The sequence below is a fragment of the Polypterus senegalus genome, chromosome 4 (genome assembly GCF_016835505.1).
Source record: "Polypterus senegalus isolate Bchr_013 chromosome 4, ASM1683550v1, whole genome shotgun sequence".
NCBI lineage: Eukaryota > Metazoa > Chordata > Cladistia > Polypteriformes > Polypteridae > Polypterus > Polypterus senegalus.
In genome coordinates, this window is record NC_053157.1 from 69,979,197 (window position 1) to 69,993,586 (window position 14,390).

Below are 14,390 nucleotides of genomic sequence, written 5' to 3' on the forward strand. Positions count from 1 at the left end.
CAGAGAAAAGGCTTGAAAAGGAAGGAGGACAACAATCAAGAGTAATTGTAGTATAGGAGGACAAAAAAATTGTGGAAGCATTTTTTAGAATGTATAATATATACATAGAAAAAAAAAATATATATATATATAGTTTACATTGTTTATTAGAGAAATGAAATTGGCACATGTACCATAACTACTTTTAATAGGCCCCAGTGAAACATATAGAATAATTAGGCCCGTTAGCTTATTTAATGTGCCCCAGTAGATGTTCTCTTGGCAAAAAATACAGCATTACTGCAATTAATTTTCAGAATGTGACTTATTTTTATAATACATTTACCAATCTCTGCCAAAATGACATGAAACATTTCACATGTAGACCAAGCATCAAACAATGCAAAACCCACACCACTGTCTTCCTTATAAGTTCTTTCCTTCTAGTCATTTTGTAATTTATTTGAGGTATTTATTTTAGAAAAAAGGAAAAATAATTTTTTCACTGTATCTGAAGTAGCCACATTTTTTTTGTTTATAGAAGACCACTAGGTCTTGTTTAATTCAATCTTTAGCTAATCTTTCAGTGTATAAGAAATGAAAATACCTTGCTGTGAGTAAATTTACTGCTCCAAATATTTTTATTATACTAGATACACAGTATTGGACAGCATTGTATACAGTATTTTTCTGCTGTGCTAGCTCTCTGTTCCAGCAAACTGGAAGGTTTAATTCCTGTGCCAGACATAGTCATGTAGGTACAGTAATATGCATGTTCTCTTTATGTTAATTGTTTTCTCCTTAGTTTCCTACCAAATCCCAATGAGATAATACCATAGATATAACTATGGTTAGTGACCATAAATTGTCTGTGGCTAAGTGAGCCATGGATTGTGCACAGATGGTTTTTGTGACAAACAACATGGTTGGTTAATTCCTTCCTTCCATCTAGTAGTCCTAGGGAAGGCTCCAGCTCTTTCTAACCCTATTATTGTCTCTTTATATATATTTCCATGGGAAATGTAATTTAGAAGCATAATATTAACTTTCTTTCATTTGCTACTGACGTTCATAAATTAAATAGACCCCTTAAATTACAAAGCATGTAAATGTTTATGTTTCGGAGTGTACACTATAATTATAAAATAAAAATTTTCTTGAAAGTCTTAAGATAAATACAGTTATTTAAGGGCTTAGCCCATAGGTAAAGTGCAGGAATGATCCCTCTGCCGAGTCTCAGCATTTAAAGCAAGATTAAATATGCATTGCATTATTTAACATAGTATACTTTTGCTATAAGTGATGTGAGATAGTGTAGCTGTTCACATATATATGGCAAAAATATTTCTGGCTGACTCTTTCTTTCTTTCTTTCTTTTAATGGCAACTTAAGCAACTGCCATCTTGATAAATTTATCTATTGTCACATTGATCTAATAATGGTTGACAATTTAAAAATTAATCTGAGCTAAAGAAGACAGAGTGATCAGTTTCTACATCAAGACAGGGGGATGCTGGCATACAACAAGTGCCTTAGAGCTGAGAAAATCATTGGGTCTGATCACAGTTAGAATCAACAACCACTGATAACGTTTCCGAGGGATTAGTCACCAAATGAGGACACTCACACAAAGCAAGGGGAAGGTGTAAAGTGCTCAGTGCTTTTATTAAAACAAGTCCAAACAAACAGTGTTCAAAAAGTGCAGTGCTTAGTTAAATTAATAAAAAACCTATGTGGAGCTTAAAATGGTAAAATAATGAATCCATTAAAATGAGGTTAAAAACATAGTGCAGGAAGCTGTCCTTAAAAGCAAGAACCCTGGTGCATTTCCTTATAAACAGACATCTCCTTGGCTTAACCCAGAGCAGGTCCTTGCAACCAAGGAGTTGCCTAACTGGTAGTTCCGCCCACCTTCATCGCTACTGCTATGCTAGGGCCCCTGTAGCCTGAGAGGGCACTGTGTCAAGCACCATCACGAGCAGGTGTGTCTCACCTCAATTACTCCACTGCACTGCAGGGAAGGTCAGACAATTGAAACAGAATAACCCAGGTTCAAAGGTGCACTACTGGAGATGTCTGCAAAGAGTGTTGGCAGAAACGCTATTGATGGCAGTCACAGAGTCAGCCTTATAACCCATTTGAAAGCAGTTTACGTCAGTGGCTAAATTGAAGGCCTGAGTAAGAAGGTAGTTTAGTTGTGTAATTTTCAAGCAAACTGTTCGAAGGCTGAGAAAGGATAGATGTGATATCATCCTGTCAATTTTAAGGAAGAATGAATGGCCTTTATTGTTAGAAGAAGTGACAAGTCAACTTGAGAAGCATCTGGTAAGATGGGTCTATTACCATGAAGGAGGTCACTGTATGGGTAAAGATAAGGTGGTGGAAGCTGGGTAATGACCTGCCAGAAGTGTTTGAGATGCCAGATGATTTGGTGTTTTCATTGACTTGTCTACTCAGTTTTATGTGGAAGAGCTCTGGAATGGCACCATGGAATGCTCTCCTACCTTAAAAAATGTACAACCAAAGGGAAGGTTCCATTTATTAACAGACTAGCAGAATACCTGCGCTTCGCAGCGGAGAAGTAGTGTGTTAAAGAAGTTATGAAAAAGAAAAGGAAAAATTTAAAAAATAACATAACATGATTGTTAATGTAATTGTTTTGTCATTGAAATGAGTGTTGTTCTCATATCTATATATATATCTATATCTATCTATATATACAGTATATATATATATATATATATAGCAAAATACCCGCGCTTACCAGCGGAGAAGTAAAAAGAAAAGGAAACATTTTAATAATAACGTAACATGATTGACAATGTAATTGTTTTGTCATTGTCATGAGTGTTGCTGGCACATATATATATATATACATATATATATATATATATATATATGTCACGCACGCAGTAGGAGGTCATGGATTGATTCGATAGCACCTGGGAAACCACTCACGCCAGGGAATGGTGGGGTATTAACTTTCTCCCTCTGCTTCCTCATAGAAAGAAAGACCTTCCTGCACCATAGGCCTGGATTGACCGCAGTGCGATACTTCCGCCCTTCCTCCGCCATCTTGCCCTGACGCCATCCTTCCCATCCTCCCTTGCGGTCCTTCCCGCATTCCTCCACTTCCGCTCCTCCCCAATAATGGCCGCGACGCCAGGAGTCGGCGCGCGCGATTATGAACTGTTTTGTTTATAATTTTGACCAGTTTTTGTGTGTTTACAATATACGGGCCGGAAAACCCCAACCCTTGCTACTGTCTCCTCGGTCCTTTACAAGTGGCGAGTCGGCAGGATAGAGAGATCCCGGAATGACGGAGGGACAGGACCTGAACACCGTGCTGCAGGAATGAACGCCCAGCTCCAGGCCCTGCAGCAAGCGCAAGCCGCTACCACCGGGAGCTGGAGGCCACGGCCAGGTTAGTGGAAGCCCAACGGGCGAGACCAGACCCGCCAGGCAGCCGCCTCCTATGGTCCGATGGGCCCTTCGAGGACGCCGATGCCTACCTGGGCATGTTTGAGAGGACGCCACCCGAACGAGTGGCAGCGGTCCGAGTGGGCGCCCATCTTGGCGCCATACCTGAAGGGACGCGCTGGCCTATTATGACCTCCTGAGGAGGAGGCCGCTAATTACGACCTCCTCAAGCCCAAATACTGGCCCGCTACGGCATTAGCCCGGCCAGCAGGCGGCGAATGGCGGAACTGGGTCTTTGACCCCGTGCCCGCGCGCCCAGGCGTTCGAAGTTCTGGGGCAAGATGGGCCGCTGGCTACGGCCAGAGAGCCCCGACGGGCGGAAAGTGGTCGAGCGGGTGGCCTGTGAAGGCCTGGTCAATGCGATGCCCAGTTCCCTCGCCCAGCAGGTCCGGGACACGCTTATCAGAACATGTCGGGCCTCCTCGACGCCCTGGAGCGCCAGTTGGCGGTCCTCCGACTTGGGGGTCAGAAAAGCCTGCTCGCTGGAACCGCAGGGACGGGCGGCCACCCCGAGCCCCTCGACGCGCTGCAGAAGCGCCAGCCAGAGCCAGAGAGAGGCCGGGTCCGCCGCTGTTTCAAGTGTGGCGAGACCGCCACCTGCTGCCAAACTGCCCCATCACACGCCCGAGCCTATGGACTGCAGCTGGACATCATCGGAGAGGTATTGTACCCGCCGCATCCCTTGGCGAGTCCAACACGGGAGTGGTGTTGCTAAATGGGCACGCCGTGGTGGCTTTGTTTGATTCCGCAGCAACATTACCATTGTTGCTCGCCGCTTTGTCTTACCGCAACAGTGGTTAAAACAGCATTTGTTGGTTACCTGTGTGCATGGGGGACTAGGTCATATCGCTCCGCCACTGCTATGTTACCTGGAAGGGGAACCAATCCAAATGACGGTCGCTGTGTTACCTGACCCCCCCTTCCCAGTGATTCTGGGACAAGACTGGTCTAAAAGAATCAGCGGTAAGCCATTCGCCGCTCCCGGGGCCTCGTTGGATCTTGTCATGAGGGGAAAAGGCACCCCTCCCGCGGCCTCCACGCCGCACAAGGGCAGGCCCTATGGGCGCTGGTGTCTCGGGGACCTTCCGTGGCTACGGACCTTGACCCGAAGATTCCGCCGGAGAAGGGACTAGCCAGGAACTCTTCCCGGCCCAGGCCCCAAGACCCTCGCGCCTGGACCATCAATTTCGTCCACGCCGCCTCCTTTAAGAGGGAGCAGTGGAATGATGACTCCCGCGCTTTGCCCGAATGCGATCGTTCTGCCTAACAGCTCAACAGCGGACGGATCCACACCGCTGGAACCCTTCTTTGTCCTTGAGAATGATCTGTTGTACCGAGTGGCTACCCATGAGGGCGAGGTGCGGAAGTTGTTGCTAATTCCGCTGCACCTTCCGGGCGGGAGATATGCGAAGTTGGCACATGCTCACCTCCTAGGCCACCTCGGGCCAAAAACACTGGAGAGGATTAAGCCCGCTTTTACTGGCCTGGGATCAATGAGGAGGTCCGCGGTTCTGTCAATCCTGTCCGGAGTGCCAGACCCGCCAGATTCCTAGGAGGGACCGTGCTCCTCTAGTCCCTATTCCCTCGTGGACATCCCCTTTGAAAGGATAGGGGTCGATTTGGTGGGACCCTGGAGCCCTCAACCCGTGGCCACAAGTATATCCTAGTCATGGTGGACTATGCCACCCGGTACCCAGAGGCGGTTCCCCGCGCCCGCTAATACTAAAAGCATCGCGACGGAACTGGTTAATTTGTTTTCACGCTGGGCATACCAAGGAGGTCCTCACGACCAGGGTACGCCTTCACTTCGGATACGCTCAAGGAGGTAGCCAAATTACTGCAGATAAAGCACCTGAAAGCGCCAGTCTATCACCCGCAAACTGACGGGTTGGTCGAACGATTTAATCAGACGCTTAAGCAGATGCTCCGCAAGGTAGTCAGCGCTGACGGCAGGAACTGGGACCAGCTCCTCCCGCCGTGCTTTTGCCTACCGGGAGGTACCCCAGGCCTCTACAGGCTTCTCCCCTTTGAATTACTATACGGGCGACAACCCCGGGAATCCTCGACATCCTAAAAGAAGGCTGGGAGGCCGAGGCTCTTCCCTCCTCTAACATTTTGAGTACGAGCAACGCGCGACCGACTCACAAAGATCAGGCCCCTCCTAAAAGAGCACGGACTCGGCGCAAGCAGCGCAGGCCCGGTGTTACAACCGCAACTCCGCCCTCAGGGAGTTCCGCCTGGGACCGAAGTTATGGTGCTCGCCCCACCTCCCACTCAAGCTGCTCGCCACTGGCAAGGGCCTTACGAGGTTAAGGAGAGAAAGGACTCGCCGACTATTTGGTGAAACAGCCCAATCGCCGATCGAAAGTGAGAGGATCTATCATGTCAACCTGTTAAAGCCCTGAGAGATAGAGAGGAGCTCCCAGCCCCGTAGGTCACTCTCCCTTTCGCAAGCACAACTGCCCTTAACCTCGGCGAAGAGCTGACCCCAAGCAGCGGCAGGAGTTAGCCCAAACACCCGAGCCATCCCCGAGGTAGTGAGCGAGTCACCCGCCGGACCGCTGATTGAGCACGATATAGTCACGGAGCCCGGGTAATCGTCCGAGAGGCCCTACCGACTCCCGGAGGCAAAACGCGCAGAGGTCGAACTGGAGGTGAAACGTATGTTGGACATGGAAATAATTGAAGAGAGCCATAGTCCCTGGTCCAGCCCTATTGTCCTCGCCTCCAAGCCAGACGGCTCCTGGAGGTTCTGTAATGACTTTAGACGCCTGAATCAGATCTCCAAGTTCGATGCCTACCCCATGCCCCGCATTGACGACCTCCTTGAGCGGCTGGGTACGGCTCGACATCTGACTACCCTTGACATGACAAAAGGGTATTGGCAAATTCCTTTAACGGCATCCGCAAAGGAGAAAACGGCCTTTAGCACCCCTAGCGGCACTGGCAGTACAAGGTCCTCCCATTTGGGCTGCACGGGCCCGCGCACCTTCCAACGCCTGGTAGATAGAGTGCTGAAGCCCCACCAGTCCTATAGCCGCTTACCTGGATGACGCTGTCATCTATTCCGCACCTGGGAGGAGCATCTACTGCAGGTCGCAGCTGTCCTCCTAACACTGGCTAAAGCCGCCTCCGCATAAACCCCGGAAGTGTTTTTGGATTAAAGGAGGCCAAATATTTAGGCTACCTCGTGGGACAAGGACAGGTGCGGCCACAGAGCTCCAAAGTTAAAGACATCTTAGAATGGCCCCGTCCGAGTACCAAGAAACAGGTGCAGGCTTTCTTGGGGCTTGCGGGTTACTACCGCCGGTTTGTTCCTCGCTTCTCCGAAAGAGCAGCACCCTTGACTGACCTGACAAAAAAGGGCGCTCCCCTATACGTGGTGTGGACCGACAAAGCAGAACACGCTGCTCAGTGACCTAAAGAAGGCCCTAACGCCGGCACCTGTGTTACGGACGCCCATTTTGGGCTCCCGCTTATTCTCCAGACCGACGCCGGACACAGGCCTGGGTGCCGCGGCTGAGCCAAAGCGCCGATGGTGTCGAGCACCCTGTGATGTACCTTAGCCGAACTGATGGACCGGGAGACCCGCACGCTGCAGTGGAGAGGGAGGCCTTGGCCATTAAGTGGGCAGTGACCCACCTCCGTTACTACCTGCTGGGTCGCGAATTCGCTCTGGTGACTGATCACGCTGCACTTCAGTGGATGTCCCTACACAAAGAGTCGAATCCGCTGGGTCACCAGGTGGTTCCTGGACTTACAGCCGTATAAGTTCACTGTCACTTATCGGCGGGCACCCTTCAGGCCAATGCCGATGCCCTCTCGTATTCACGACCTCTCGGTTAGGTCCGCCCGACCTGACGGTCCTGGGCTAAGGGGGGGATCGTGTCACGCACGCGCGAGTAGGAGGCCGCGGATTGATTCGATAGCACCTGGGAAACCACTCGCCACCGAATGGTGGGGTATTAACTTTCTCCCTCTGCTTCCTCATAGAAAGAAAGACCTTCCTGCACCATAGGCCTGGATTGACCGCAGTGCGATACTTCCGCCCTTCCTCCGCCATCTTGCCCTGACGCCATCCTTCCCATCCTCCCTTGCGTCCTTCCCGACATTCCTCCACTTCCGCTCCTCCCCAATAAAATGGCCGCGACGCCAGGAGTCGGCGCGATTATGAACTGTTTTGTTTATAATTTTGACCAGTTTTTTGTGTGTTTACAATATACGGGCCGGAAAACCCCAACCCTTGCTACTGTCTCCTCGGTCCTTACATATATATATATATATATATATATACATAAAGTCAGCGTCGGTATACATAAAGTCAAAACTTTTTTCTGAATATATAAAGTGAAAACTTGAATATATAAAGTCATCGCTGGAATATATAAAGTGAAAACTTGAATATATAAAGTCAGCGTCAGAATATATAAAGTCAGCGCTGGAATATATAAAGTCAAAATCCGAATATATAAAGTCAACATCGGAGTATATAAACTCATTCCTGAATATATAACGTCAAAGTCAAAATCTATTGATTGAAACGACTCTGAACTGAACTAAGTGAACAAAAACATATTCAGAAAAATTATTTAAAAAAACAGTGTTCGGTTATTGTTTTGAAAATGATGCATGTGCCCTGCCCAGGATTGGTTCCTGCCTTGCGCCCAGTGTTGGCTGGAATTGGCTCCAGCAGACCCCCCTGACCCTGTGGTCGGATTCAACAGGTTGGGAAATGGATGGATATTCCAGCGCTGACTTTATATATTCCGACACTGACTTTATATATTGAAGTTTTGACTTTATATATTCTAACGCTTACTTTATATATTCCGAAATATTCCAACGCTGTCTTTATATACTCAGGTTTTGACTTTATATATTTGGGAATGACTTTATATATTCAAGTTTTGACTTTATATATTCCAGCGCAAACTTTATACAGTATATTCAAGTTTTGACCTTATATATACTGACGCTGACTTTATATATTCAAGTTTTGACTTTATATAGTTAAATGTAGTCATCATTGCATAACTTTTTCTTTACCATAGAAATTTAAAGACTAAATTCAACTTCCATTCCTAACAAAGATATTTCTGGCGACTAAATAGAACCTACTTATATCCAAATTCGAGCTATTGAGCTGTCGCCTGCCTGCCTGAATAAGTCACCCTCGCTTCGCTCTTACTTTTTTACTGTTCATTTAATCATAGCTAGCGGCAGAAAAATTATAAAATGGAAGGAGGATTACACTGAGTATGGCTTTACCAAAACAATTATTGATGGCGAATCGATTATTTATAAAGCTCCAATTGGTGATCTGTTTTAATGTGTTAACCTCATATTTTTTCATACTTCTTCTCAAACCAAGGGGGTGCGAGGGTAAAATGAATCGGGAAGCGCTGATCAATGTAATCGGTGTACCATGAAATCATGCATTGACATAAGTTCCCCTTTGCTTGTATTGCAAAGTGTGATTAAATGCGTGATTTTTTAATGTGTTATGGAGCACATGCATCGAAGCTTCTCAGCTGTGCTTGTGCTAAGAAAAGGAAACATTTTAAAAATAACGTAACACGATTGTCAATGTAACCTTTTGTAAGTAGTGCCTGGAGGATTCAGTGTGGAGAAACTGTAGAGACAGCGTGTGTATTAACTTGTGGATTTTTCTGTGAGTATTTGGTGGCAGCGTCACAAAGTCGCTTCCATAACACTGTGTGCGTTAGCTGGAGCTCAGCTCAGAGCAAAATGAGGTGAATGGGAGGGGAGATGATGACCTGACTCCCCCACCCGCCTTAACTGTCAATCCCCCCACAAACACAGTCTCTCGGAATTTGCACAAGCACAGCCCTTCACGTGCAATTCTAACTTAGTTACAAAGTGATCAAAACTCTCATTTATATCCTGCGTCCTCTCATTAAACTTGTATCCCGCATTACCCGTGGGCATTAAAAACGCCAGCGGCAGCCTTTCTATGAACTTAATTTAAACTTTAGGTTTACACCGTGCTTTGTTTCCGAAGTAGCAGCACTCATGAATATGGTTGTATATGTCATTTGCTCGCTTCTTATTGTTTCGCTGCCTTCTCAATTGTATAATGCATGTTTTCTTCAGCGCTTTTTGGAGCTCTTCCTGGTTTTCTACGCACTGCATTGACAGTCAGTTCACGTGATTACGTGGGAGGTGTGATGATGTCACACGAAACTCCGCCCCCCACAGCTTTCAAGCTCAACTCCATTACAGTAAATGGAGAAAAATAGCTTCCAGTTATGACCATTACGCATAGAATTTCGAAATAAAACCTGCCCAACTTCTGTAAGTAAGCTGTAAGGAATGAGCCTGCCAAATTTCAGCCTTCTACCTACACGCAAACTTGAAGAATTAGTGAGTGAGTGAGTGAGTGAGTGAGTGAGTAAGTGAGTGAGTGAGTGAGTGAGTGAGTGAGTGAGTGAGTGAGTGAGTGAGTGAGTGAGTGAGTGAGTGAGTGAGTCAGTCAGTCAGTCAGTCAGTGAGGGCTTTGCCTTTTATTAGTATAGATATGATTACTCGGCATCTCCAGGAAAGCCAGTGCGGGGAAATGATACAGTTTCCGTGCTGGCTATAGATTAAGAGGGTTCATGGTAATTTACTTGTTTAGATAAGAACATAAATGGTTTATCAGCCAAGAGGAGAGCAATTACTCTATCCAATTAGTTAACTACTATCTTGATTTTTGCCTGTTTTGGCAGCCCTACTTTACAGTGAATAAGCAACAAACTGTGTAGTGTTGGCTCTAATGCTGCCTTAGGTGCTATGAAGTAGCACTGCTGACCACAACATATAAAAATATACAAATTTTATTTTCATAATCTACAGTCAAAGTGGGCATGCTAGGAAATGGAAACTCTACCTCAGACAGACATTTGGTTACTGAGAGGAATCACCTTCCCACTAAAAGATCAAAGAAATACTGAGCTCTGAGTTCATATTTATATATGACCTTGAATGTACATCCCTATTGTAGGCACTACAGCAGGCTTCTCATATCCAGTTCTTGCATGCTGCTATTGTTTGCCCAAGCAACTTTCTGTTGATGAAAATGTCATTACTTTAACATTTTGCACTTTGTTTTACATTTACTTATTTGGCTGACACCTTTTTTTTCAGGCGACTTACAACAATTGAGATATAACTGGTGATTATTTATTTTTCCAATTGGAACACATGTATGTAAAGTGACTTGCTCATGGACACACATTACCGGAAGAAGGATTTGAACAATATCAGCGTTTGAAGTCTAAAACCTTAAGCATTATACCACACTGTACTTTTTACCCCATTGGAAATCCCCATCTATGTATATATATATATATAACTTTTGGGACAAAACAAATTAATGAAATATTTAGTTGTCTAAGCCACATCAGTGCCATTCCGATCCTTTGCTTAACATTAATATTGATCTCAAAATTTTGACATCAGGTACTGCATGATAAAAACAGAAGTAGAAAAAATACTATATTAGATTAGCTGTTTCACTATTCTCTTCCTTGCTGCTTACGTATAACCATTGTTGAGGGAGAAAAAGAAAACACCTTGTTTTCACAAGAAAATGAACTAAAATGAATAAAATAAAGCAAAAAACTGACTTGACTTGAATTTATTCCAGAATGATACCCCATATCTTTAGGAATTTCTGAAAATGAAGAAAGGGCTAATGTAAGCATCCAATTAAGAACTGGCTTCTAATTATGGAAATGACTGGAACAAAAGCCTGCAGCCAATGTGCCACTCCTGGGATGAAGTTAAATCCATCATTGCAAGTATCTCTTACAAAAAATATATGAAATGAATCCAAATGGTGAAAAAAATAGAGTGAATATAGCTAATCAGTACCGTTTTCATGCTCATCTGAACAAAGATGTCACCAACAGTCTATAATTTTAATTATTTTTTTAAACCAAATTTTCCAAACAGTGAGTTTAAATACTATTGAAAATTAATAAAATCACTGATTTGTAGAATTTTGGTAAAACCTATAAAGCATCGACTTACAATAGAAGTGGGGACAGTTGAAAAGGAAGAAGATGATTGGAAGCTTTTTGGTAGACATAATTCAACAGTGGAACATCACACAAATAATTCCATTTAGGATTGCAAAGCTGAAAACAACTGTTATTTACTGTATATATTCTGTGTTGCAGTCCTTTGAGCCTAACTGTAATTATAGTAAAGATTCCATGTTTACCCAAGCTGTATTGTTACCATTCACATTTGTTTGCCATTTTCTAGTTCTGTGCTTTTTTGTCTTTCTCAGAGCAGCCAAACCAGCTAACTGGAAAAACACTTTTGATCAAAAATACTGCAATATCAAAGCTACTGCTGTTTGTCTTGCAAGTATATGCAAGCTTTAGTGGAAATTGAGTGTGCTAAAATTTTTATAGGTAACTTAATTTGATTTGCAGTTTTTAAGTTAATGGTCTCTTTTGTTTGTTAGCAATGCATTAAGCACACAAAAGGGTTTTTAACAGACGTATCTTTTTGCACACTAAATTGCAATTTGAACAGCAAATTGCACTTGATTTTTTAATTTTAACATGCACATCCTAAAATAAGCTGTACAGGCTCCAACAAGCAAAGTAAATTAGCTACCATTGAGAATCTTAATTTTTCAAAGAATAGATAGATAGATAGATAGATAGATAGATAGATAGATAGATAGATAGATAGATACTGTAAATATCTGGATTACTCTGCATAATATAATATAATATCTGTGGTGGTGTCCTGCCCAGGGTTTGTTCCTGCCTTGTGCCCTATGTTGGCTGGGATTGGCTCCAGCAGACCCCCATGACCCTGTGTTAGGATAGAGCAGGTTGGATAATGGATGGAAGGATGGATGAATGGATAATATAATATAATTACCTTGATCAAAATGTCTTCTCTTAGCCAGGAAATGTCTGGTTTCGGATTCCCCACTGCTCCACAAAGAAGAACTGCCTTTGAGCCATTTAGTAATGTAACATTTGAGGGGTGTCGTTTGATCTGAGGCCCTGGAGGTAACATAAAACTTCATTACTTTTAAGCTATTTTACCTTAAAAGTATATTTAGAGAAAATAAACTAAGGAAAAGTATCACACTGAGATACTAGAAAAAAAAATGTTAAAATAAATTATTTAATTATATGAAGACCACATTACACAATCAATCAATCAATTAATCAATCAGTCTTTATTTAAGTTCTTAAAGAAATCAGAAAGGCCCTTAAACCTGATTCAATAAACAAATACCTAACACCCTTATTACTTGTCTGACTCTTTTTCTTATTAAAGTTTTTGCAATATTTCAGTGTAACTACCGAGACTGCAGCCTCATATATCCATAGGCACTTCTTTGGCAGAGTTTAAAAGTACTACAGTATATAAAAAAAGTCTAACCCTTAACTTTGTAAATATTAAATTGTTTAAATACAGATAGCAGCTGATTTCTTAGAAGTAATAAATCAAATTATTAACATTATGTATTGAATTACAATTAAATATTGGGTCTTTTCTAATTTTTCTACCCTGAAAAACGTGATTTAAAGCAGCATATCGGATACAAACTGATATACACTACCAATGTGAAATGGTATTCTGGTGATTCTTCATTTTAACAAAATACCATTGTGTATCTTTGATCCTGTCTCTGGCTGTTTTATGTTAAGCAGTGTTTGTTTTGAATGCAGTTGTACATTTTTACTTAAATTTTGTAATTAAGCTTGTATGCGTTCATTAAACATTGTTATTGTTTTAACTCTCAATTGCCCTCTAGCATGTGTCCAGCATTGCATTTAAAACATTCATAATCCTTGCACTGTGCAATTCAATTGAAAGCTCACCCAACTATATATATATATACTAGGGGGCTTCGCTCGCCAACCCCCATTTTTGTTTTTCTTGATAATCACTTTTAAGATTTTTTTTTCTTTGAATTGTTGCTATTTCATTAGTTTCACTTTTATTTAAGAACTTCTGTAAAAACAGTATTTGGAATCTTTTGAGTCCCAACGTGCTGAATCTTTTTAATGAGGTCAGTGAGACATGTGTTTAATGACTTTGTACCATAATTCAGGATAGGCTTCTCTGTTTGGAATTTCAGCACAGACAAAACAATCTACATCATCAGCAGTTAATCATTTTTTTTGCAAAGTAACCAATAAATGCATGTGAGGTAAACTCCGTTTTTGAAATTCTCTTGACTTAAACTTCAAAGCCTTACAATATTTACATACTTCTGACATATCACCCATGTCCATATATTCAATCTCTGTTCGCCTTTTCGTTATTTCTGGTCTGATAATTACTTTCCTTATTTTCTGAATTTGCACCTAGATTATTCTTTTCTTTTTTGTCTTTCCAACACTTTTGAGTTTCTTTTCTCCACTCTGCTTTTTTCTTTGCTTAGTCATCTACGTTTCATTTATAACGTACTGTCCTTATACGCTTTATATGCGCTGATAGCCCTGGATCCGTGTGTGCTCAAAGCCAAAACATGACTGAGTGGCAGTGAGTGCGTTACTGCCCGTGCTATTATTTGGTTGTAAGTAGGGCGTGACTTACAAGAATCTCGTGTTCTACGTCATCGCAAGACGGTCCTGGGTCAATCTCTTTGCACAAAGTCTCATGTTCAAGGTCCTCACGAGACACTCCGTGGCCAATCTCTTTAGTCTCCTGTGATCACGTCTCATTGCCCTACTGCTTCTCTCCAGGATTTTTTTTTCATAATAGAGCAGGGGTGGGCAAAGTCATTCCTGGAGGGCCGCAGTGGCTGCGGGTTTTTGTTCCAACCCAGTTGCTTAATTAGAAAACGATCCTTGCAAATAATTACATTTCTTGTCTTGTTAGTGCTTTAACTCTGCAATGTCAAGTCATTCTCATATCCTAGATTTTTTTTTCCATTCTAAGGATAT

At 43.1% G+C, this 14,390-nt stretch overlaps 1 protein-coding gene across 1 annotated transcript in view; it reads right to left on the reverse strand.

The window, feature by feature from the left end:
• Window positions 1-14,390, reverse strand: part of musk (muscle, skeletal, receptor tyrosine kinase) — a 131,540-nt gene that overhangs the window by 61,587 nt on the left and 55,563 nt on the right. The window contains exon 4 of the mRNA XM_039750830.1: window positions 12,364-12,491. Within this exon, the coding sequence (XP_039606764.1) occupies window positions 12,364-12,491 (128 nt within the window). The remainder of the gene's footprint in view (window positions 1-12,363; window positions 12,492-14,390) is intronic.